This window comes from Orcinus orca, chromosome 9 (genome assembly GCF_937001465.1).
Source record: "Orcinus orca chromosome 9, mOrcOrc1.1, whole genome shotgun sequence".
NCBI classification, from domain to species: Eukaryota; Metazoa; Chordata; class Mammalia; order Artiodactyla; family Delphinidae; genus Orcinus; species Orcinus orca.
In genome coordinates, this window is record NC_064567.1 from 44,594,631 (window position 1) to 44,620,376 (window position 25,746).

The following is a 25,746-nucleotide window of genomic DNA, read 5'->3' on the forward strand; positions in this document are numbered from 1 at the left end:
TCTTTCCAGAAGTAATGTTTAATCTGAGACAGTTGTGATTTTAGGCTTGAGCCATGCTAAGAACTGAAGAAGATATGCCAGCAGAATTAGTGCAGGATTAATACAACATCCCTCATGACTAGAGGGAGTCAAAATGTATACACTTTCATTTATAAAATAGACAAGCCATGGGGATGTAATGTACAGTATAGTGACTATAGTTAATAATACTGTATTGTGGATTTGAAAGTTGCGTAGAGAGTAGATCTTAAAAGTTCTCATCACAAGAAAAAAAATTCTGTAACTATGTGTGGTGTGGAGACTTACTGTGGTGATCATCTTGCAATATGTACAAATATTGAATCACTGTGTTGTACACCTGAAACTAATGTAATGTTGTACATCAGTTATACCGCAACTTAAAAAAAAAAAGTCCCTCGTGGGAGAACAGCTTTTCTACATTCGAGGAGCAGTAATAAAGTTGGAGGAGAAAACGGGAGTCAGACCAAGTCAGCTTTGTAGGCCTGGGTAATGAATTCCAGTGTTATTCTAAGTACAGTGTGAGGCAACGAAAGGGTTTTGACAATGGAATGAGATGATCTGATAAAGTCTAGACAAGGATTACTGTGGAGAATGGATCTTGAGGTGGCTTGTTAGAAGAGATACTGGTGAGATAATGGTAGTTTGGACTAGGAAGGACATTGCTGGGATATAGAGACCAAAAGTTCTGTTTCTGAGGTAGAGTTAAAAGAATTGGGTGGTGAATAGGATTTGGAACACTAAGGAGAGGAATCAAGAGGACATCTTAGATTTTGGGTTTGATAAACAGGGTTGATGAGAGAACCTGGTAGCAAAGCAAGCTTTAGGGGAAGGGAAGTCAAGAGTTTTGATTCAGACATGTTGAGTTTAAGATCCTTATTAGATATCATTGTGGAGATGTCAAGCAGGAAGAAAACTAAGGAGTCTAGAGTTCTGGAGAAGGGTCAGGGATGGACATGGAGATTAAGCATTCGGGGCATATCAATATTATTTAAGAACATGGAACCAGATGATGTGATATAAAGAGAGGGCATAAATAGAAAAGTAGAGGGGCTCTGAAGTGAGTCTTCGAGCAGTTCTAAAGTTTAAAATGAGGGTAAAGAATTAGAGCCGACAATAATAACTAAAAAAGTATGGCCAGTAACATTGTACAAAACCCAAGAGAGTGTGGGGTTGTGGACACCAAGGAAAGAAAGTGCTCCAAAAACAACTGTGACTTATGTGGAACATGCTGAAAGGTCTAGTGGGATGAGGACAGAGAAGTGACCACTGCCTTTGGTAACATGGAAGTCATTGGTGCCCTTGTCATGACCAGTTCCAGTGGTTTGGTGGGGATGGAACATGGACTGGAGTATAAGGACAGAATCGCAGGTGAGAAGGTGAGGACACGTCTATAGAAAACAATATTAGAGGGAAAATTACTCAGTTCATAAAATGTTTGGGGGACAGTTCATTTGGAAAAAACATACTGTTTTTGTCCTACTTGAAATCATTCACCAAATATCAGACAAATGAATTAAAGATGTAAGCATAAAAATTTGATTATATTAGAAGAAATTATGAGGATATGTGTATAGCCTTGAAAAAGGAAATCCTTAAATAAGCCTCAAAACATGAGTTATATAACAAAATATTGATTATTTTGAGTACATGGAAATTAAAACCTTCTGTAGAATAAAAAAAAATCACAATAATGAAGTAAGTACTTGAAGAAAATACATAGAGAGCAAGGATTAAGATCCAGATTATATAAATAAATCAAAAAGAAAATGGCACAAATTCCGTGGAAAAATAGGAGGAAACACATTGACAGAGTTAAGATTCTCCTATCGTAAAGTCTCTGGCATGGGCTGAATTTTGTTCCCCCTCCCTCAAATTTATGTGGTGAAGTCCTAATCTCCAGTGCCTCAGAATATGACTGTATTTGGAGATAGAGCTTTTAAAGAGATAATTCAGGTAAAATAAGGTCATATGGGTGGGCCCTAAACCAATATGATTGGTGTTCTTCTAAAAAGAAGGGATTAGGACACAGACATGCATGTGTACTGAGGAAAGACCTTGTGAGGATACAGAGAAAAGGTGGCCCTCTGCAAGCTGGGAAGTGAGCTGTCACCACAAACCAACCCTCCTAAAACCTTGATCTTGGACTACTAGCCTCCAGAACTCTGAGAAAATAAATTTCTGTTGTTTAAGCTGCCTAGTCTGTGTCATTTTGTTATGGCAGTTCTAGCAAACTAATACAGTAGCAGAGCCACGATTTGGTTTTAGTCTAATATTTAAATACAAAATATAAAAATTTAAATATTTAGCCATGCTTCTGCAATGCTGGTGGCAAAAAAGAACCCCTTATATTCTTACACCTCAGTATCCTCATGTGGTACTTCAAAGTACTGTGGTGAGGATCAAAATGGATGTGAAAATGTACTTTGAAATCATCTGTTTGACATATCTTTAGTTAATACCTACTGTATACAGTGTACTATGGAGATATAAAGGTGAATCATACACAGCCTTTTTACCCCCTAGAAAAACTCTCAAGTCTTTATACTAATGCAAGTTATCATTACATAGATGTTATATCATAGCAGCCAATGATCATGATGTACTGCATACTATTCTTAAATGAGCTCATTTGCCATTTGCCATTGAATTTTCATTATCAATTCAGGCCGTATTCAGAATAATTCTTAAATATAGAAACTACTTCCCGCCCACTCTCTCTTGGAAACGCAGCTCAAAACAAGCTTCTTTCATTGCAAGCTTACGAAAACAGTAGGAAGCATTCTGATGAATGGAGAACATATTGTTACGCTAACCTTTCATTACAAACCAAGCGGGGGAAAATGCTCGAAATCATTTCAGCTTTATAAACTGTAAGACACGTAGGGAATGAAAATATCCCATTGATAAAGTGATGCCTGGGCTTCAACATCAACAGTATTACTCATTGTAATCTGTTTATATTACTCATTATTGCTTAGCTAAGATGCCTAGGAGATGCTTGAATCTTTTCATAATGATTTTGCTCACGTCTAAGAGAAAATCCTTGAACAGAATTAGATTGAAGAGTTGTTGATTGAATAGATATGAATCAGACTCTGAGCTCCAGTCTGCTTTTGAGTTAGGTCAAAAGATTCCAGACTCCAAACGTGTCCTCTGGCCCTTTCATTGCTTTCATCAGGCAAGGTGCTGTTAATTTTCCCTTTGCTTATTTTTTTTAGAAGGGAGAAGCTGTGTATCTTATTCTTTTGATCATATATGACATCATTGTATTTACAAGGGAAACACTAAGGACATTTATCTAAATGGCATCTTGGTGCTAAGTAATTTTATAAAGGTTGTGGTCAGTAGAATTTTGGCCCCCATTACCTTTGCCCTCTGATGTCACACTTGTGAATAGGTTACATTAGATGGCAAAAGGGATTCTGCAGATACAGAAGGTTGCTAATCAGAGGGCCTTAAACTAGGGAGATTATGCTGGATTCTTCAGGTGGGCCCAGTATAATCACATGAGTCCTTAAAAGTCAAGAGATATGACAGAAGAAGGGTGAGCAGGACTCAATCAGCTGTTGCTTGAAGATGGAGGACCCAAGTGGAAAGCATGAGAAGGAAATGAATTCTGCCAGTACCCTGAATGCACCTGGAAGTGGATTTTCCACAGAGCTTCCGGGAGGAACACAGCCTGCCAACACCTTGGTTTCAGCCTTGTGAGGTCTTCACCAGAAAATCCAGCCTCATGGTGCTGGCTTCTGACCTAGAGAACCGTGTGCCAGTAAATGGGAGTGTGTGCCTTACGTTTATGGTAATCTGTTAAGAGAGCAAGAGAAAACCAATAAGAGTTGGAAACAGATTACTAAAGAAACTCTATCATTTACCCATCGAAGTCAGAACTTGCTAATAATGTCTCCACTAGCAATGGGGAATTATCCATGTCTTTTCCTTCAGGTTTTCACTGCCCACCACGTGTCCCCCCGCAACCCACATACATGCACAGCTTGCTCTCCTGAGTCATACACAGCAGAATTCAAAGTCTACCTTTACCAGTTGTCAAGGTATCCCTGTCATTGAATTAGTTGTGACACTCATATTTTGTAGGTAGGGAAATTCTGGTTAGGATCTGTGACTTGTACTTGTCACAGTTTGATAAATCTTGAATAAAATTCTCACAGGACTTAGATTTCTGACATTTTATGGATGGTCATAAAACCTTCGGGATTCATAGTAATAATGAATTTGGAAAAGGCAAGGAAATCTGAGCTATATTAAAATATTAAATCCCATTTCCCTCAAAATAGCTTCTCCCACTTTCTCTGTTTCTATTAATCCTGCCATCTAATGCCACCCACCATTTTTTCTTTCCACTTAGGCTAGGAATGTCACAGTCATCTTGAATGCATTGTTTTCTTTGACTGCAACCTCTTCCTGCCCCTCTGCATTCAGTGAACTGCTCAGCTGTAAGGATTCTACCTCCATACCGTCTGTACATTCTATAAGGACTTTCCAGTCCAAAAGTTCAGCTCTTATTTCTTTCCTTTGTGCTCTCTGCTCTTCTTTCTCCCTTTCAGTGGCATGCTGACCATATTACTCTCTTGCATGTAAACTTCACTGCCTAATGAACCTGGTTTGTGTTCCTTTGGCTTTTAATGCCTGTCATCATAGGGCCCTAATCCACCCTCATTCCTGCTCCACTAAAGGGAATCATTTCCTTACTGGTGATGAATCAGCTTTTGCCACTGGGACTTGCTTCATTGTTCATTCTAAAAATGCCCAATTCCATTCTTGCTCGGTCCAATCTTCATTATGGTTTTATTGTTTGTTGTATGTTCATTTAATCATTTGTTGGTTTTGGTTTGTTAGAAGTAAGTTACACTTAAGATAGGATTTTGTCAGTATATTTGGATAAGGACAGGAGTTACAGTGCTGTTTGTGAGAACTGTGATTATGTAGTTACTTAGACACTTTCTGCTGGCTGGGCTGATGCTCTGTGATTCAGATTTATTTAGATGGTACACTGTCTCCCATTCATGATCTTATTTTAACATGTTAAATTAACTTGGCATGAACTTGGAAAAAGAGATACATTGGTACTTGGGAGTGGGTAGAGGGAGTTGGGGCAGATGGGTGGGGACAGGGTGTTGGGGAAGAAAAGCAAAACATTGCCAAAATGAGAAAAGTACATATGAATGGAAAATATCAAGAAAACTTGTAATATAAAATCATACCTATGTAATTTTATGAAGAATTGAGTAAACACATGAACAATGACCCAAAGGAAACGTGACTTAAAAATTATAAGTAAGAATTCTGGAGTCAGAAGGTGTGGCTTGTCTCAGGACTAGCTCTGAGACCTTGGGTAAGTTACTGAACCTCTCCCAGCCTCAGTTTTCTCATCTATGAAATGTGGATGACAGAGTACCTACCTTTATGGAGTTGTATGTATTGTGTGAGTTTCTATGTATAAATAAGCCGACACAAAGTGAGCTCCCATAAGTGTTAACCCTGATGAGGATGATGCCCTTTGCTGCTTTCAGAAGAGTTTTTCAGTTTTCTTGCAATCTGCACTTATTTACCCATCTCTTTTTAATTTAATTCTGTTGATTTTTTTCATCTTATTCTGTTTTCTCCTTGTGTCTTTCTGCTCCTAGTAATACATCAATTTGTATTTTGTGACATATTATCAAGGATTCCAAAACGTTTCCTGACATTTCATGCTAGATTCTGCTAGAAATCTTTTTTGTTTGTTTGTTTGTTTTTGTTTTACATTTTCATAACATTTTAACACTTAATAGAAGCTATGTACAATAATTTTTTTATTGTATCTTACATAAGATAGCCACTACAGAAATTTACATAGGTAAGAAGTAAGATGGATGGTTAGGGAGGGCCCAGTCCTGTGAGCTATTTTCTCAGAGGCTATAGGTCAGAGTTCATTGAGGGGAGGGGCTTCAGATTACCCAATTAGGTGAGAGGTGAGGAAAGGCTAAAACACAGGCTGCTAGACAGAGTTATCCAGCCATTGGGTCCATCAATATCCCAAGACTTGGGAAATAGCATTACACAAATCTCTCTCCCCTTAAGTAAGCACAGTGCCAAATACTCTCAATCCCAGCAGCTCTGACAGGAATCACCTATCTCTCTTCCTTGCCTAGAGTGGGAAGACATCTACAACTTTTAGACACTATTGATCCCTTCCCCCAACATTTAGTTTTGACTGTAGCACTTGATAACCCAGAAGAAAAACAAGGTAGTCTGGGTTGTCCTTTAGTGAGAGACGGTCAGAAATACTTGTTTATAGAATTTGAAATACAAATCCTCCAAAGTCAACTGGCTGCCAAAACAAGCTATCAACTGACAGAAGTGGGTTCTGGCTTCCCATCTGCAGTAGCCACTCCACTTTGAGGCAATGGCACAGAGGCGTTCTCAGAATGGAAATCACTTCTTTAAATGTCGTTTTCTTCCTGAGTTATTTCTGTGCTCATTCTTTCCTTAACTCTGAAGTCTTTTTTTCATAGGTTGTATGTAGTTTATTTATTTTTCCCTTAGCCATCTTCAAAGAAGGTAATAATTTCAGTAAGTTTCTTAGATGAAGATGAAGATTAGTAATAATTGGAAAAAAGTTAAAGTGAGAATTATTAAAAATTGACCTGTTCATTTTTAAATCATTTTGTTAACTTAAATCAAATAAATATATTTTATTCACTAATCTTTAATTCAGTACCCAGGCTGCTTCCTGAATTCTTCCAATTTAGGTACGCATGTTTGTCTTGCATTACCCCTGCTCCTGTCTAAGACTTCTAGTTTCATTTCTTTAAAAGGAAATGGGAACTTAAAGATTCTCATGAAGAAAACTGAGTGCAGAATCTCCCTAAATTTTTATAATTGTTTTCTACTGTTTCCCAGTTGTCACACCTATTATGATACCAGTTCTTTTAGTGACTGTGCAAAGCATTGAACTTCTATGGACATAACTTTTTGTATTCACATTTTATTGGTTTGGGTTATATTTTATTACATAATTATAATAATAACTGCAATTTGTTAAAATTGGGTTTGGGATAAACCACACTGAAACTTGGAATCATTAACTCAACTAGTAGAAAAGTAAGCAGGGATACCAAAGGGTGAGGTGAGAGTGTGGAAGCTCCATCCTGTGGGCATCGAGCAGTGTGGTTTACAGAAGGGAGGGGAGGCATCAATGAATCCATAGTCTCTGAAATGGAAGTCGGTTGAGGGAGCTTCAAACACAGCCATGGTTCTCAAACTCCAGCGTGTATCAGAATCATCTGGATGGCTTGGTAAAACAGATTTGTGTGCTGCAACCCACAGTTTCTGATCCAGTGGGACTGGAGTGGGGTTTTGCATTTCTAACAACTTTCCAGGTGATAACTAACACTGCGGTTCCAGGGAACACAATTTGAGGACCACTGAGCTACAGCCAGTTTTGGTGATGTGGATGGGGACAGGTCTCTTCAAACATCAGCTTGCACAAGGCAGAAGACCAGATGTTATCTTTCCATCTGTCTCTACCTATCCTCCTTCTAGTGGACAGGCATTAGGTTTTCTGTTACACTTAGTTTTTGGTATTGTGTTGAAGCAAATTCTTTTTTTTTCTCTGTCTACTCAGGAACTTCATTTGGAATTTGGGAGAGGATGCAATGAGGGCTGTTAAAGTTTTCATGTTCATTGTTTTTTGTGTCTTTGAAAAAATAAAATAAAAACTACTAGTTAGCTCTTTCAACTGTGCTGGGCATGCTGTTTTCAAATCACACATCCTCCGGTCTCCCTACAGAAGGAAAAAAAACCATTTCTGTCTGTCAGAAAATGTGTGTTTGGCAATAGCTTGCCAGCTGCAGAGAGGAAAGGCAGCAATGTGGGTGTGTTGTCAGCAAGCTGAAGACTTTGAGAAGGAGACAGATTATCTGATTGCTCTGTAATCTCCCTTTCAGAACTGGCTGACAGAGCTGGAGATCTTTGCTATAATCTTCTCAGCTGCCATCCATGACTATGAGCACACCGGAACCACCAACAATTTCCACATTCAGACCCGGTGAGGATGTTGAAACCTTTGGAGAAGAGGCGAGAGGGGGCAGGGATAGAGTGTTGAAGTCAGAGGGGTGCAGTCACCTTTCTTTTGCATGGTGGCTCTATTTTGAGTTTCTGAAAAACTGAAATTATAAATAAGAGATTAGCCCAGTCAGCTTCAATCACAACTTAAAGAAGCCATTTGCTCCTAATTCTCCTATGTTATTCACATTAAATATTGATATCCTTTTCTTCTCTATTTTAATGCTAGCTATTTATGTATGTATGTACTATGCATACTCTACCCATTTCTGATAGGAGGTGGAACAGTTTCCATAAAGGTGCAGATACCGTGTAGACTAAATCACTGAGGACGGGCAAGGATTGGAGTGAGTCTGTTGACATTAACAATGGCAGAGCCATCTTACCATCTTACCTCTGGAATTCTGGTGATGCTCTTCTCATCCTCCCTGATTTCATCTCTGCTCTGTTCAGTGCATATGTTACTCCCTCGCACAGGGCTTGGGGAGCTAGGTTGTCTCATGTAGGCCACTTTGCACCCTCCGTAAGGAACTTCACAGGTAGACACAAACCTCTGTGGGGGTATTAAATACAGGTCCAGTTGCCTGCCTCTGAACCCCTTGACTGTAACAGGCATCACTAATTGATTTTGGTATTTTTTTTCTTAACAAACTGCAGATTTATCCTTAGTATTCCTCTCAGCACAGAATTCCAGGCAAGCAGTACAGTCAGCTGTCATTTCCATTTAGGATGAAACCTTATCGGCCTTCTCCGGGTCTAAGAACTTAGCTTCTCGTAAGACAATGATGTGGAACTGGAGAGACTCTGACAGTAGGATTAATTGGGTCTTGAGGTAGGAATCAAAAGAAGCTAGAATTGGAAAAAGGTGGTGAGACACAGAGAAAGAATATAATGGGGAGGGTTGAGAGGCTAAATAAATACTTGCTGATTTCACTTGAAAAAAGCAGGTGCGCACTCCAGATAGATTTGTGTTTGTTAAGTCATTCCATACATTATTTAAGGAAGCCAGCACTTAATTATGGGGTACACGAAAGAAGACGATATCGACAACATCGTCTGATCTCTGCTCAGAAGGGGATTTCGGCAGAATGGAAGCGGACAAAAGGACCCAAGCCACATGCTTCATCTTCTGCCTCCTCCTTCCTCACAGAGTAGTTTTGGCTGCTGTGAAGCAGCCTTCTGTAGTTCTGTTGCAAGGTCTTTGAATACAGGGATTCCACAGAGCATCTCTGTTTAATGGATATCTGCCAGTGGAACCTTTGCTCTGAGGAAGAGACAGCCGTGAATAGCACCTGCTGAAGGAAGAGAGGTGGCTGGAACAGAGTTGTACATGGATCTTGGCTGGAGACCAGTGTCAAAAGTAGTCACAACTCAGGGGAAAATGGCTTAATTACAGGAGTTGGAAAATAGCTTAATGTCACAAAATACACATCAGTTGGTGCCTTACTTACTCAGCGGATATAAGATTAGATCCTTCACCTCGGGATTTGCTTGTTTTGTGTTACGTCCATTGGAATGGAAAAATGCCAGAGGGTTCAGTTGAGCTTGCTTTGGAATGAAATTTAAACATTCGCCTTCTTTAAACTGAATTTTATCCAAAGCATCTCAGCCTGTGAGATCCCTGTTTAGGAAACTAAATCTGTGACCTAGTTGTTTGCCCTTTGATGGACAGACTGTTAAGCCTAACACTTTAAAGGTATGCTAAATATATCCCAAAGTTTGGCCGATGACAGGTGGAAGTTATCTTGGGGAGAAATGGCTCAACTGTCAGAAGACATTACCTTCATCCCAACGCTGCCACTTAGCCACTGTGGGGCTCTGTGAACTCTCACTTTATATCTCTGGGATTTAGCCTCTTTGATGAGAAATGAATAAGCTCTAACAATCTAGGTTTCATTAAATTTAATGTATTAAAATAGTATACTGCCCTATGTTTGGTGTCATTCAGCTGTTTGAGAAAGCGACTAACAATTGTCATATAACCCTTCCTCAATTTCCCATGTATGGCTTCTGCATGGCAAAATTTTAAGGTCAAGCCACTAACGGAAGAACTTGAAAACTGTACCTGCCAGGTGGTATGTGTTCAGAGAATTACAACTAAAACAAATATAAACACATTCCCTCATTGAATAAAATAAAAAGTCATTCCAGAAAATATAAGGACGTTTGACATGACCCACATTTTTAAAATAATCACCTTTGCTACTACTGCAGGTAGTTGAGATCTGCTTACAGAATAGTTTTTAGAGAGTTCTCAAGTTGGATATCACATGTGAAATAACATCCACATATTGACATTAAAATACTCTACGTACATCTATTGATAATTTGTAGTGTTGATGTTAGCTTTTTGGTCGATATAAATGGCATGGGGGCAAAGTTAATTGCTAAAAAAGGATAAAGAGATGATATATTCTACCTTTAGGAAAGTTACCTGAAAAATCTCAGCTGTTCAACATCCTAAATTATTTTGCTTGGCTTTCCTCTCAGGTCTGACCCAGCGATTCTGTACAACGATAGGTCTGTTTTGGAAAATCACCATTTAAGTGCAGCCTATCGCCTTCTACAGGAGGATGAGGAAATGAATATTTTGATTAACCTCTCAAAGGATGACTGGAGGTAAGGAGGAGCTAAGAGAGAGATTAGGAGGCTAGGAAAGGAGCCGTGAGGATGGACGGAGCATGCATCTTTTGAAGAAATAATACTCTGTTTGAAATTGTTATTGCTGTTTCTTTCTTTCTCTATCTCTCTTCTCTTGCTTGACACAGATACTCAAATATATTGTAGGCACCTTGGGAATATTTGCTGTTGGTTACCTTAGGAAACTTGTGTTCTTTTTATCTTACCTTCTTAAACCTAAATTTCATCAATTAACTTTTTTTTCACCTTATATTGGATTGGACTTCTTAAAAAAATCTTTCAAAATTTGCTAAGGAAATTGATGCTTTAAAATAATCATGGGCACTTAATTCTGTCGCCTAAGTGGCACTATGTGTCTTTGAATTTGGGCAGACCTGAGTTTGAATGTGAACACAATCATTTACTAGCTGTATGATATTTAGGAAGTTACTCAACCCCTTTACACCTTTTTAAAATTTAATTTCTAGAAGATAGATAACATTTAGCTTGTAATTTGGTTAGGGTAATAATACATGATATAATATAGGATATATAGGGTAATAATACGTGATATAATCCATTTAAAATGCTTAGCACAGTTTGTGACACAGATCCTTGTAGTCTGCAGATCCGTAATATAGGTGAAGGTGTGACAAAATCACTTAAATGCTTAAAAACTTCTGAATCTACTGTGATGCAAATAATACTTTTATTTTAATTAAATGATCAGCTGTTTATTGAGTATCTCTGTACCATTATGCAAGGATTCAGAGAAATAAGCCATTCTGAACAACAAATCTGAAACTGATTTTCAGTAAGAGTTGGCTATTAGTTTCCATGCAACTCTAGTTCATTAAAACAGAGAGGACTATTTGGCTTGAATTTTGTTGGAAAATGTTAGATTTAAGCAGCATCTAAAAAATGAGAGCATTTCAGTTAATCAATGCAAATCTTGTAGAAAAAGGAGCCCTCCATCCAATTTAAATGTTTGTAAAAGTATAATAAAAGATTTGAATATGGCAGAGAACAGCTTTACACATATTCAGATATATCCCTTTGATCCCAGAGGAAGGAGAGAGAGAGGGAAAATTGGGTAGAAGCATCCTAGATCTCCGTGTATCCTAAAAAATGTTCAGCAAGGCTGTCAGGAAATTCTTGAGACAAAGTCGGCCATCAGAGGAGTCCCATGTCTCCCAGGAAGGGATGCCCTCAGTCATTGGCTTGGAGCAGCCCATGGGAAGCATGGCCTTGGGCAAAAATGGCAATAGTTTTCAGAATATAGTAGCTGAGGCCCATAGCCAATTAAATTCCAATTAAAATATGATATTAAATGGCTGTATAATACTCCATCTATGGAAGTCCCATAATTACTTTTGAGTGTGTGAGTATGGGTGTGTTCGTGTGTTTTGGTTATTATAAAGAATCCTGTAATGAACATCTCTTTAATGTATTTTTATGTGTAGAATTAATGGATCAAAGAAATTTTGTTGTTTTAAGGCTCTTGTTGAACTTTGTCAAATTGCTTTCAGGTAATGCACTAATATTGCTGGCCTGTGGGATTTGTGAGCACATGGGATTTATGGCTGGATGGGCATAATTGCCTCTTAATCTATTTTGAAAGCATAGATATGCAACCTCTGTTATCTATATTTTTGTTAGGGGTTTTCTATTTCTGCTTAACTATACATTTGTCAAAATTTAGCTTAGATGACTTGTGTTTCCACTCTGCTATGATCATAAGCCTTGTTCAGTCTGCTACTGTGTTAGTGAGGCTGGTTTCGGCAATATCTAAACCCAGAATCATTGCAACAGACCAGAGTATATCAGTTCACACTGGAATACACTGATATTCACCAGTGCAACCATCCTAATTATGTCTCATTAGCTCTGCATTCTTATTGGTGGGTATTTGTGAAGTACTAGTTTGAATAATTTGAATACTACCTCTGACCAAAGCAAGTGGTAAAACTGAGTGATCCAGCAAAACTTAAGTGAATTTAATGTTAAAAAAGTCAAACTAGTTACTTGAAAAATATAGTTTAATGAAATCTGTTTATGTACTAGCCTTATATATTTGTGTTTTTTATTCAGCACTATCTTTACTATCTCAAAGAGAGAGTGAAATGTAATTGATTTAGAATCATGGAACATCTCAGGTACAGGAACATTCTGATTCAGTGGAAACTTTATAATTATAGCCCATAGTGCCATGCTTTTTTGCTACTCCTGTTTTTGAGGATTCTGTAGGTTAAGAAAAGATTGTAGTTGATGTAGCTTAAGTTACATAGATTTAGTGTTCTATTATATTTTCATTTAAGGACAGTTTTTAAAATATTGTTTTATTATTTTATCATATTTTATTAATGTTGAGATACATTGCTCTAAGACAGTGGTATTATCTCACAAATAAAATATTAACTTATTATTAAGGGCTCTCAGTTAAGCCCATCAACCCAAAGACAACATATGTTTAGTATCCTATGTCTTTCTAGGAAAGCAATTTAATATCTGATAGATTCTATTTGGATACATAAGTGCATTAGACTTTTAGGACCTTTATAAATGAATGTATTACCAGGTATTTACTGCATTTCAAAGTGGAAAAATATGGAATTCCACTTTGGGCAGGCCAAATCAGCTACTGATAAAGCAATTCTCCTTCAAATAAAGCTATAAACTATGGACAAAATACAAAGACACAAATAAGCACAACCTCCAATGACGTGAGAGCCGTAGAGAGTAAACAAAATCACACAAACTTTGGAGATGTGTTAAAATTTGGAGAATCTGACAGGATGAGGTGAGTGAGACGTTTTGTGTCTTTACTCTGAAGGCAGTCTCAGTCAAGGCAACACTAGATGGATAAAGCTATATTTATACAAAAACCTCCACTATGTTTCTGGCTAGAGAAACCAGTGTAGGAACTACCAGAGCTGCTAGCAAGTGAATTAGAACTCCATAAAAGAGATTGCCAAATAAGGGAAAACTTAAATTCTGCGACAGTCTCAATGACAATACAAAGAGCAGGAAAATGTGACTTGTCTGCAAGGGAAAAGACAATCAACAGATGCAATCTCCAAGATGAACTATTGTTGGAATTATCAGACAAGAACTTTTAAAGCAGTTATTATATTTATGCTCAGTGAGGTAAAGGAAAATATGCTTGTAATAAATAAAATACAGTAAAATTTAACCAGTGAACTGACAATATAAGCAAGAGCACACAGAAATCTTAGAACTGAAAAAGTAAAATATCTATATTGAAAATTCACTGTATTGGCTTAGTAGCAAGTTGGAGAGGACAGAAGAAAGAATTCAGTGAGCTTGAAAAGATCAATCCAAATTATCCATATTGAAGAAGGAGGAGAAAAAAAAGATTTTAAAAAATGAGCAGTTTTAGGGACCTATGGGACACTTTCAGGTGGTCAAACATAGGGACAACTACAGTCTCAGAAAGACAGGAGAGAGAGAGAGAGAGAATGAGACACAGAAAATGTTTGAAGAAATAATGGCTGAAAACTTTCCAAACATGGTGAATGAGATAAATTTATAGATTCAAGAAACTCAGCAAACTTAAACAGGATAAATTCAAAGAAAAACATACCTGCATGCATATTATAGTCAAACTGCTAAGAGTCAAAGATAAAATTAGAGAAAAACGACACATTACATTCAAGGGAACAATTTGATTGACTTTGGACTTTTCATCAGAAACCATGGAGGCCAGAAGGCAATGGAATAAGGTCTTTAAAGTGTTAAAAGACACAACAACAAAAAAGTTGACACAGAATGCTATGTCCCATGAAAATATCCTTTAAAAGTGAAGATGGGGCTTCCCTGATGGTACAGTGGTTGAGAGTCTGCCTGCCGATGCAGGGGACACGGGTTTGTGCCCTGGTCTGGGAGGATCCCGCATGCCACAGAGCGACTGGGCCCGTGAGCCATGGCTGCTGCGCCTGCACGTCTGGAGCCTGCGCGTTCGGAGCCTGTGCTCCACAACGGGAGAGGCCACAACAGTAAGAGGCCCGCATACTGCAAATTAAAAAAAAAAAAAAAAGCTCTGCTTCATTTAAAAAAAAAAAAAAAGTGAAGATGACATAACATTATTTTGAGATGATGGAAAACTACAGAAATTTGTCACCAACAGAGCTGCATTTTAAGAAATGCTAAAGAGCTACATGATGACAGTATTTCGCTTAATTTATTTAGGTCCTCTTTAATCAGCAGTGTTCTGTAGTTTTCAGTGAACAGGAGTTACACTTACTTTTTAAAGTTACTATTAAGTGTTTTATATTTATTTTATTTATTTTCCAATGGTTTGCTGCTAGTCTGTGTGTGTGTGTGTGTGTATGTATAGATATATATCTATATATCTGTATCTCCATCCAAGGCATTCAATGGGGAAAGGAAAAGCTTTTCAACAAGTGGTGTTGGAACAAATGGATATCAATATGAAAAAAAGTTTGAGTATTACCTCACGCCATACTAAAAATTTACCTTGAAATTGATCATAGACCAAATATAAAAGATTAAAATGGTAAGACTTCCAGAGGAAAACAAAGTCCTTGGGGTAGTTGGAGGTTTCTCAGATAGGACCCCAAAGAGCATGAAGCATTAAAAAAATTGTATTAAAATTTAGATTAACATACAGACACTATTATATATAAAATAGATAACCAACAAGGACCTGCTGTATAGCACAGGGAACTCTACTCAATATTCTGCAGTAACCTACATGGGTAAAGAATCTGAAAAAGAATGAATATATGAATAAGTATAACTGAATCACTTTGCTGTACACCTGAAACTAACACAACATTGTAAATCAATATACTCCAATGAAAGTTTTAAAAATTATATTAAAATTTAAAACTTTTGCTCTTTGAAAGACACTGTTAAAAAAAAAAAGCAAGGTAGGAAGTAGAAGTTATTCACAACTCATATATCTTACATATGATTTGTATCCAGAATGTATAGTGTACTTCTACCGCTCAATAAGAAGAACACAAACAACTCAAGTTTAAAAAGGGTAAGGTCCGTGAATAGACATTTTTGCAAAGAAGACATACAGATGGCCAGCAAGCATATGGAAAGATGCTCAACATCGCTAATCATCAGAGATGCAAGTCAAAACCACAATGAGATATCACCTCACACCTGTCAGAATGGCTATCATCAAAAAGACCACAAATAACAAATCTTGGGGAGGATGTGGAGAAAGGGAATCTTTGTACACTGTTTGTGGGAATGTAAATCGGCGCTGCCACTATGGAACGCTGTATGGAGGTTCCTCAAAAAACTAAAAGTAGAATTACTATATGACCCAGCAATTCCACTCCTGTGTATATATCCAAAGAAAATGAAAACACTAATTAGAAAAGATACATTCTTCCCAATGTTCATAGCAACATTATTTATAATAGCCAAAATATGGAAGCAACTTAAGTGTGTATCAACAGACAAATGGATAAAGAAGATGTGGTATATGTATATAATACTACTCAGACATGAAAAAGAATGAAATCTTGCCATTTGCGACAACATGGATGGACCTGGAGGGTCTTATGTGTAGTGAAATAAGTCAGACAGAGAAAGACAAATACTGTATGATGTCACTTATATGATAGAGGTAGGAGATTAAGAAGTACAAGCTACTGTGTATAAAATAAATAAGCTACAAGACTATATTGTACAACATAGGGAATATAGCCAATATTTTATAATAGCTTTAAATGGAATAAAAATTTTGAATCCTTATGTTTTACACCTAAAACTAATGTAATATTGTAAATCAATCATAGCTCAATTAAAAAAAAGGGGGGGGAAGGGTCTGAAAGAGGCATTTCCCTAAATAAAGATATACAAATGGCCTATAAGTACATGAAAAAGTGCCTGACATCATTAGTCATCAAAGAAATACAAATGAAAAACACACTGAGATACCACTACATATCCCTTAGAATGGCTGAGATATAGAAAATCTGGAACTTTCATACACTGATTGTCAAAACATAAAGTGATACAAACCACTTTGAAAAATTTCGGTAGTTTTTTAAATAAAGTTAAACACTCATCTATCTTATAAACAAGCCATTCTACTCCTAGGTATTTACTCAAAAGAAATGAAAACGTATCTACACAGTGACTAGTACATAAACACTCATAGTTTTATTCATAAGGGCTCCAAACTAGAATCGAATAACCCAAATGTCCATCAGCTGGTGAATGGATAAATTAATTGTGGTGTCCTCGTATGATGGAATACCATTCAGTAGTAAAAACAAATGAACTGTTGATGAACAACTATGTGGATGAATTGCAAATCATTATGCTGAGTAAAGAAGGCTAGAAAAATAAGAGTACATGTTGTATTTTATATGTGTGTGTGTGTGTGTGTGTGCGTAGGCAGATACATATAAGTGTGTGTACCTACTGTCTAGTTTAATATATATGTGCATGTACCTATGTACTCTACATATATGTGTATATACACATGCACATATATATCTGCTTTATGCCTCTCTAGTTTGCATTTTCTAGTTATATATATGTATGAGTACATACACACACACATATATAATAAAACCAGAAAGACATAAAGCAAACTATCTAGACATAAAGCAGATCAAACGTTGCCTGGGGCCTGTGGGTAGAGGAAGAGGTGAGCTGCAAAGAGGTTTGAGGGCCATGGAAATGTTCAGAACCACGACTGTGGTGGTCCTTCCAAAAGTTTTACTCAACTGTTAAAACTAATTGAAATGTGCAACTTTTAGGGAAGCAGTTTATTCTATGCGAATTCTACTTTAATAAAGTTCTTAGAGAGAATAAAAAGATCAGTGTTTGGCAGGGGTTCAGGAGCAAGAGGAATGAATAGGTGGAGCACAGGGGATTTTAGGGTGTTGAAACTATTCTGTCTGATACTGTTAATGGTGGGAACAGGCGAGTATGCATTTGCCAAACCTCATAGAACTGTGCAACATGAGAGTGGACCCTCAGGTAAACTATGGACTGGAGTGAATGTAAGGTATCGATACTGGTTATCATTTGTAACACATGTACCGCATTAATGTAAGAGGTTAATATTGAGGGAAACTGCAGTAGGGGAGAGCGTATATGGGAGCTCTCTTATACTATCTTCTCAGTTTTTCTGTAAACCTAAAACTGCTCTAAAAAAGTCTATTAAAAAAAGTGAAATACCTATATCCAACATGTACTTTGGATTATCAGTCCCCCTCCTAGGATTAATTTCAAATTAATTTTTTCATAAAACTTGAATTCTTAGAGAAAGGAATGCTTTACTACACTTTCAGTTTCTTTGGAATTTTTCCTGTGAGTTAATTTTCCAAATGATATATGCATTCCACATATTATATTCCTAATAAATGATATCCTTAATCTTTAAGCTTCCTTTATTCCTCATAAAAAAGTCCGCCTAAAAGCCTCAAGATAGATTCGAAATGTCACAACCAATTAACTAATTTTGGTTAGAAATGGCAAAGAATAAACTAATTTTTCTTTCCATTTTTCACTTCTATCCTTTTTTCTCCATGGGGTGTCCCTGAAAGGGAGTTTCGGACCTTGGTAATTGAGATGGTGATGGCTACGGATATGTCCTGTCATTTCCAGCAAATCAAAGCGATGAAGACTGCTCTGCAGCAGCCAGAAGCGTGAGTGGGCCTGTGACATCATGTGTTTTCATAGGTGTTTGACCTTGTCTTTGTCCATGTCACTGTACCTTTAAATTTTATCTCCTTCAATATGACTTTATTGAGTGATCTCATAAAATAATGATGCTTGGAGGAGAAGGCATGAGAATTGTACCTATCAAAGATATCTTCTCATTAGGGTTGAAATAACAATTTGCCCCAGTAACAATTTGCCCCAATTAGAATTTAAAATATTTCCGTCAGAAACGAAATTTTGGAAGGTCCACTCAATGCAGAGGCAACAAATAAAGGTCAGTGAGTGACTCTTGGATTCTTGTTGTCTGTTTAATGGTGGCAGTCATTCCAGAAACGGTTTTGAGTCAGTTTCTGAGGTGTCCAGTTCAATAAACATGGAGACCTTGCTGATGAAAATCCCAGTTGTAGGATGAATTGATGGTTTTCCCCTAGTTCAGCTGCAGTGGGGTTTGAGATGGGAGAATGGAAGGGATTTTATGTTTTTATTTTATTTTTTTTAATTTTGAATTTTATTTTATTTACTTTTTATACAGCAGGCTCTTATTAGTCATTGATTTTACACACATCAGTGTATACATGTCAATCCCAATCGCCCAGGTCATCCCACCACCACCACCACCACCTGCGGCTTTCCCCCCTTTGGTGTCCATACGTTTGTTCTCTACATCTGTGTCTCTATTTCTGCCCTGCAAACTGGTTCATCTGTACCATTTTTCTAGGTTCCACATACATGCGTTAATATATGATATTTGTTTTTCTCTTTCTGACTTACTTCACTCTGTATGACAATCTCTAGATCCATCCACGTCTCTACAAATGACCCAATTTCATTCCTTTTTATGGCTGAGTAATATTCCATTGTATATATGTGCCACATCTTCTTTATCCATTCGTCTGTCGATGGGCATTTAGGTTGCTTCCATGACCTGGCTATTGTAAATAGTGCTGCAGTGAACATTGGGGTGCATGTGTCTTTTTGAATTATGGTTTTCTCTGGGTATATGCCCAGTAGTGGGATATATATACCCAGTATGGTAGTTCTATTTTTAGTTTTTTAAGGAACCTCCATACTGTTCTCCATAGTGGCTGTATCAATTTACATTCCCACCAACAGTGCAAGAGGGTTCCCTTTTCTCCACACCCTCTCCAGCATTTGTTGTTTGTAGATTTTCTGATAATGCCCATTCTAACTGATGTGAGGTGATACCTCATTATAGTTTTGATTTGCATTTCTCTAACAATTAGTGATGTTGAGCAGCTTTTCATGTGCCTCTTGGCCATCTGTATGTCTTCTTTGGAAAAATGTCTATTTAGGTCTTCTGCCCATTTTTGGACTGGGTTGTTTGTTGTTTTAATATTGAGCTGCATGAGCTGTTTATATATTTTGGAGATTAATCCTTTGTCCATTGATTCATTCACAAATATTTTCTCCCATTCTGAGAGTTGTCTTTTCGTCTTGTTTATGGTTTCCTTTGCTGTGCAAAAGCTTTTAAGTTTCATTAGGTCCCATTTGTTTATTTTTGTTTTTATTTCCATAACTCAAGGAGGTGGATCAAAAAAGATCTTGCTATGATTTATGTCAAAGAGTGTTCTGGAAGGGATTTTAAAAAATGGTGATTTGTTAAAAACTCTTATTGAGGTTCTGTAAGTTGGTCATCATGTGTTTGGATCCTTTGGGTTTACAGAATTGAAAAGCCGAAAGCATTATCCCTGATGTTGCACACGGCAGACATTAGCCATCCAGCAAAAGCCTGGGAGCTCCACCATCGCTGGACGATGTCACTCCTGGAGGAGTTCTTCAGACAGGTACCTTGTTGCTCTGCTAACCACGCCCCCACTGCTGTCATCCATGGACATATCCTGAATTTTATATTTCAGCAACATTGTGATAAAGACTATTGTGATTACAGTCATCTTCTTTGTGGAGGGAGGGTTCACAGCTTTTTTTTTTTGGTCTTCTGGTCATGTGATATTTGAATCTCACCTAAATTCTGATTCTCGGACTGTTATGGTATTTCTATCCTATGCAAAAAAAAAAAAAAAAAAAAAAAATGCATTTCCTTGTGGCAGTCTTTTGTCAAAATGTCAGCTGATGAATGCTTTTACTTTTTGAGGGGGTGAATGACCAAATGGCAGTCGCTTTAACTCGCTTCTCTGTTATAATTGGCTGGATTGTTCCTTTCTAGCAGACAAACCCATGTTGTCAAGTTCCAAAGCTGGGTGGGGCAATTTGAGGTCAAGAAATCACTAGAAGCTACTGTTCCAATTATATTTAAACTTAGTACATCCTAAGACACAGGGTTGTGTTTTCTACAAGAATAGTGAGAGTCTTTAATGAGGATACATTGCTTTGAATTTTTTTTAAAAAAAGGTGCATAGAAGTAGAGAAATAAAAAGGTAAATAAATGCATAGCCCAAGACTGCTGTCTTCTCAAACCCAGACATGTGTGCTAAGCTCATCTCAAGAAGAGCTGCCATTAAATATCTGCTTTGAGATGTGAGGTCCTGAGGTTGAAGGCAAGATGACATGTAGATTATGGGACCTGAATTACAGTTATTTCATATTAATACAGTTAATTCATTAATTCTTGTTAATTTTCTGAGGGCGGTTACAGTATGGATTCAGAGACCTCTGAGATTCCATAAAACACTACATATTAACACCAGTCTCAACTTTGTCCTCTAAACTGACAAGACATGTACTCTTTCACTGGTTACTCAGATTTTTGGAAGCAAATTACTCTTACGATTACTCTTATTCTTATGATTCTAGTTTGAATGGAGAAATTATAGAAGGCATTTCTGTGTTTGTTTTTTTCCTTCTGAAGCTGCACACAATATCCAGTAACAATGTGGGACTAGAGTTAACAGCATATTAGGCAAAGTTCAGAAGGCCCTTTATTGGAATTTTTATTCCAACGGTTTGTGGTCTGGAACTAATGAAATCACTCCTCTGGTTCCCAGTGGTCTCATCTGTGATTTGTCTTTTAGAAGATGGGAGGATTTAAAGGAAGGTTGAACCAGATTTTTTCCTTAGTGTCCTTCCCACATTAAATGTTCTACAATTCCTTCATTCTGTCCAAGGGTGCACATCAACACGGGCACACACGTGTGCCCCCTTAAGCTGTTCTATGAATACGCCAGCAGGTACCTTATTCAGCATATGGCTGTTTCCCTTACATGGTCATTGCTTGGCCTCACAGAGTAGTTCTCAAGGGGAACCGAAGGGCGTGAGAGGAACTAGAGCTGTACACGTGTGGCCATGCTGTATATACAAGAATGACTGCAAAATAATCGAGGGCTAATTTTGAGCCATTTTTCCAGAGGTTACTTTTCTAATATTAATGAAAGAATTTTCTCCAAATCTCCACTTCCCTTATCATATGCTTTTTTTGATTATTGCTTTTGTAATAGTATTCCCTATAACTAGGAATATTTAATCTATAGCCAGAGGTAAATCATCACTAACTCATATAAGTTTGAGGTATTGAAGTGATTCCTTTTTTTAATTGTGAGAGAGTGAATATGAGAAATTACTTAAATATGTGAACTTTTTTTCCCATTAAAGGAAAGCTTGTTTGCACAAACATAAGCTTGAACTGAAAGAAAATGTACCAGAGGCAATGTGAAAATAAGCATATTGAATTTCTTGCCAATTGGGAATGGAATGTTATCTCACTGGACTGGAACTATTTTTTAGCAATTATGATTCAGTAAATTATTTTTATTGACTTAATGTTTTAACCCAGATGCCATAAGCCATGGTAAGTAACCCAAGTAGGAGAAATGTTGCCTGAGTTCTTAACTATAGATTTTAAATTGGACAGTTCAAATGGGAAATCTCAATGGGACTGTAGAATCGTTGAAAAAATTACATTTAGAAATTGGGTTATATTTCAGAATAAGGGCATATAGCCTCAGTGCTGATAGACCAGACCTTCTATGCTTTGCTAAAAGAGTAAGTTACATCTTCAGTTTTACAACCATTTTTTACAAAATCCAAGCCACTGCCTCAAGTCTTTTACAATGAAACATTGACTTTAAGGAAGTATAAGTTTGCCTCTTTGGTGAATACATTTTGAGATTCATTTCCATAGTATTGCTGTATATTTTTCAAACATCTCCTATAATTCTTTTAATTTCCTCTGTGTTTGTGGTTGTTTCCCCGCTTTTATTTCCTATATCAGTGTCTTTTTCCTTTCTTCTGTATGAAATTAGCTAATCATTTGATTATTTGCTAATCTTTAGCTAATCTTTTTTATTTTATGATGTCAGTTACTGTTTTCATTTTTATTAATTCATTTCTTCTGCTTGAGTTTATTTTGTTCTTTTGCTAATTCCCTGAGTTGGATGCTCAATTCAATTATTTTCGTTCTGCCTGTTTGATATTAGAAAATATAAGGCTAGGAGTTTGTGTTATCATGAATCTCGTAGGTTCTAATATGCAGATGTTCACAATCCTTCTTTTCTAAATATTCTGTAATTTGGGTTTTGATTTCTCTTTTGCCCAAAAGTTGCTTCAGATGGAGATGTTTGTTTATGTAATTTTCCAGTGGTAGTTTCCTTTGCTTTCTACTTTTGCAGTTAATTTGTGGCTTATTGAAATTTGATCAAAGGATTGTTTTCATTGTTTGGATCTTACTGTGAAACTCGTTTGACACCTACTTTATAATCAATTTTTGTGAATGTTCATGGCTCTTGAAAAGTAGGTTTATTTTCTACTTACAGGGTATAAAATTCAAAGAACACCAAGCACATCCACCTTATTAATTATGTCATTTAGGTATTTTATATATTATTTTAAAATTTTTGATCTGTCATGGGCTGACAGGTGTTTCTATTATTTTCATATTCTATGTGGTATAGTTTTTGCTTCATGCATGTTGATTCTGTGTTATTTGTGTTCTTGGATATTCATAACTCTTAGATTTTCATAGTTTACTGTACCTTTATCATTATAAAGCCCGCTTCTTTGTCTTATCTAATGCTTTTACCTAGAATTCAAATTCGGCTCATTTTAAGAAGAGACTCTTGTCTTTGCACAACTTTCTACACTAACCTTTTCAGAGACGCTTTGATTTGGGTGTGTCTTTTAAACACTGTATATAATTGAGGTTTTTCTATGAGTCAATCTAAGATTCTTTTATTATTTGAAACCAGCCATATTAACATCTATTGAAATGACAGGCATCTTTGCTCTTAGGTGCTGTCATATTTTATATTATGATTTCTGTTTTTGTGGCTTCTTTTTAAATCTTTCACTATATTGGTGGTACCTTCTGCTTTGTTATGTTTTTATTTCTTCTGATGACTTGAAAGTTTTATATTATGTTCTAGTGGCTAACGTGATAATGAGAACTTTACATCCTCTATTTATTTAGATAGTATCTATTGCCTCCCTGCAATAGTAAACTTCTACGTCCTCTTGCTGCTTCCCCAACACATCATTCTAACTTGCTTAATTCTTGTAGTCTGTTCCTTTGTTATTTAAATAGAGCTCTGTTCCTTTATATATCAGGTTTAAATGGTATATTTGCACCCCCATTTTTAACGCGTAAGAAGGACAGCACTTATTCATAACTCCCAACACCTTTCCCATTTTCCTTTCGTAATATAACTAATTCCTTGTTACTGTTTGTTGGCTATATTATTTCTAAATTCTTAATATTTTCTAAGTGAGCATTCTGTCTCATGTACTATATGCTGTTTACAAAAAACACACCCAAAACAGTGTGACCCAGAAAAGTGGAAAATAAACAAATTTGGCAAAGGCATAATTCTCCAGTTGTTCTTGTCCTGGCTCTACTCAGTGCTGCCACTTCGGCCATGGTTGATCCATTCATCTATTGGTTGGTCAAAGTTGTTCCTTGAGTGGTTTCTTCTAGAAGTGCTAAAAACCACATTTTTGTGTGTTTGCAAGTTTTTCTACTGCTGTTATAGTTGGGTCACAGTTTGTCCGGGTAAGACATTTTTTTGAATCAAACCTTCTTTCCCTGAGGTCTTTTTTAGATTTTGTTCAAATGTCTTCCACCTATGAATGTTGTTATGGGGAGGTTGGAGGCCATGCTAGAATTACTTCCACGTCTAGGTGATATGTCTTTTTGCTTATGTGCCCTAAGGATAATTTCTTTACCTGTGAAGCCCGGTGACATTACTAGGATATATTTCAATAACGAGTGTTCTATAATAGCTTTTCTTGGGACCTGGCGTCCTTTTTTTCTGTATAGATTCAAGTTACATTCATTAAATTTTTAATGATTTCCTTTTCCATTTGTTTTTGTTTCCTTCTTTAGGAAGAACAGTTATTCATATGTGACCTCTCTTGTTTTTCTTCCATGTCTGTTATTTTCCTTTAAATCTTCTTTAACTCTCTGATCAGTGGTATTTTGTTCAGTCCTGAACTCCATGTCCCTTACTGTGTTTTTATCCAGAATAACTCTCCTTTGTTTGGCTTCCAACACAATCTTCATTTATATGATGGTTCTGTTTTTCTTTTCCATAGCTTCCCTGAGCTCTGCTAGCTCCTGGTTCCCTAAGCCCTGGTTCTTGATAATTTCAGGAGTTTCTTTCGGATCATGGCAGTATGTTTGGTCATCACTTGGTGGCACTGTTTTTTCTGGTGAATGTTCCCTATCTGTTATTTTTATTTTTCTGTTCCTTTATTTATTTTTTTTCTTTTCATGTGAAGTAACTTTTCATAAGTTTTTTTTCCTGGTAGTGGTGATAGTGCTGCCTCCTCTTTCTCTCCCCTCTCTTTCTCCCCCCCCTCTTTCTATCCCCCCTCTTTCTCCTACCCCTTTTTCTCCCCCTGCTCTTTCTACCCCCCTCTTTCTCCTCCCCCTCTTCTCATTCTCCTCCCTTCTTCCTTCTTCTTCTTCTTCATTTTATTATTATTTACCATCTTTGAGTGAAATGCATTATTTTTTGACCAACTATTTGCAGGAGATATGTGCCAGGGAGAAACTGGAACAGCAATATTCTAAGTTCCATGGTTTATTATAAGGCTTCTATGACATGGGGGGTGTGTGTGTGTGTGTGTTAGCCTTTTCTTCTTCCTGGTCAAACAGTAGGCAACAGTTGTAGGACGGCTCACAGTTCAGTCTCTGTCATCCACCCACTTTCTTGCCATGCTTGTGTGTTTTCTCATTCAACATTTTCTTCTCTACTATTCCTTGGAGCTAAATAGGGTGCAGAGTAGCTCCTCACACCAGTGCTTACTGTCTCTCTGGTTTTCCCATGTAATGGATGTGGGGTACTTTTCCTGTCTGAGTGAACTTTGGAAACCTCTGTTCTTCAAGCTTTATCTGAGATCTGCAGCCATAGGCCTCTTATCTGGGCATCTTACCTCACCCCTCCCGGATAT

At 37.0% G+C, this 25,746-nt stretch overlaps 1 protein-coding gene across 9 annotated transcripts in view; it reads left to right on the top strand.

The window, feature by feature from the left end:
* Positions 1–25,746, top strand: part of PDE1C (phosphodiesterase 1C) — a 556,804-nt gene that overhangs the window by 456,388 nt on the left and 74,670 nt on the right. For all 9 annotated transcript variants that reach the window (XM_049714457.1, XM_049714459.1, XM_049714458.1 and 6 more), the window contains 4 exons: positions 7,965–8,065; positions 10,573–10,701; positions 18,267–18,368; positions 20,069–20,189. In XM_049714457.1, the coding sequence (XP_049570414.1) occupies positions 7,965–8,065; positions 10,573–10,701; positions 18,267–18,368; positions 20,069–20,189 (453 nt within the window). The remainder of the gene's footprint in view (positions 1–7,964; positions 8,066–10,572; positions 10,702–18,266; positions 18,369–20,068; positions 20,190–25,746) is intronic.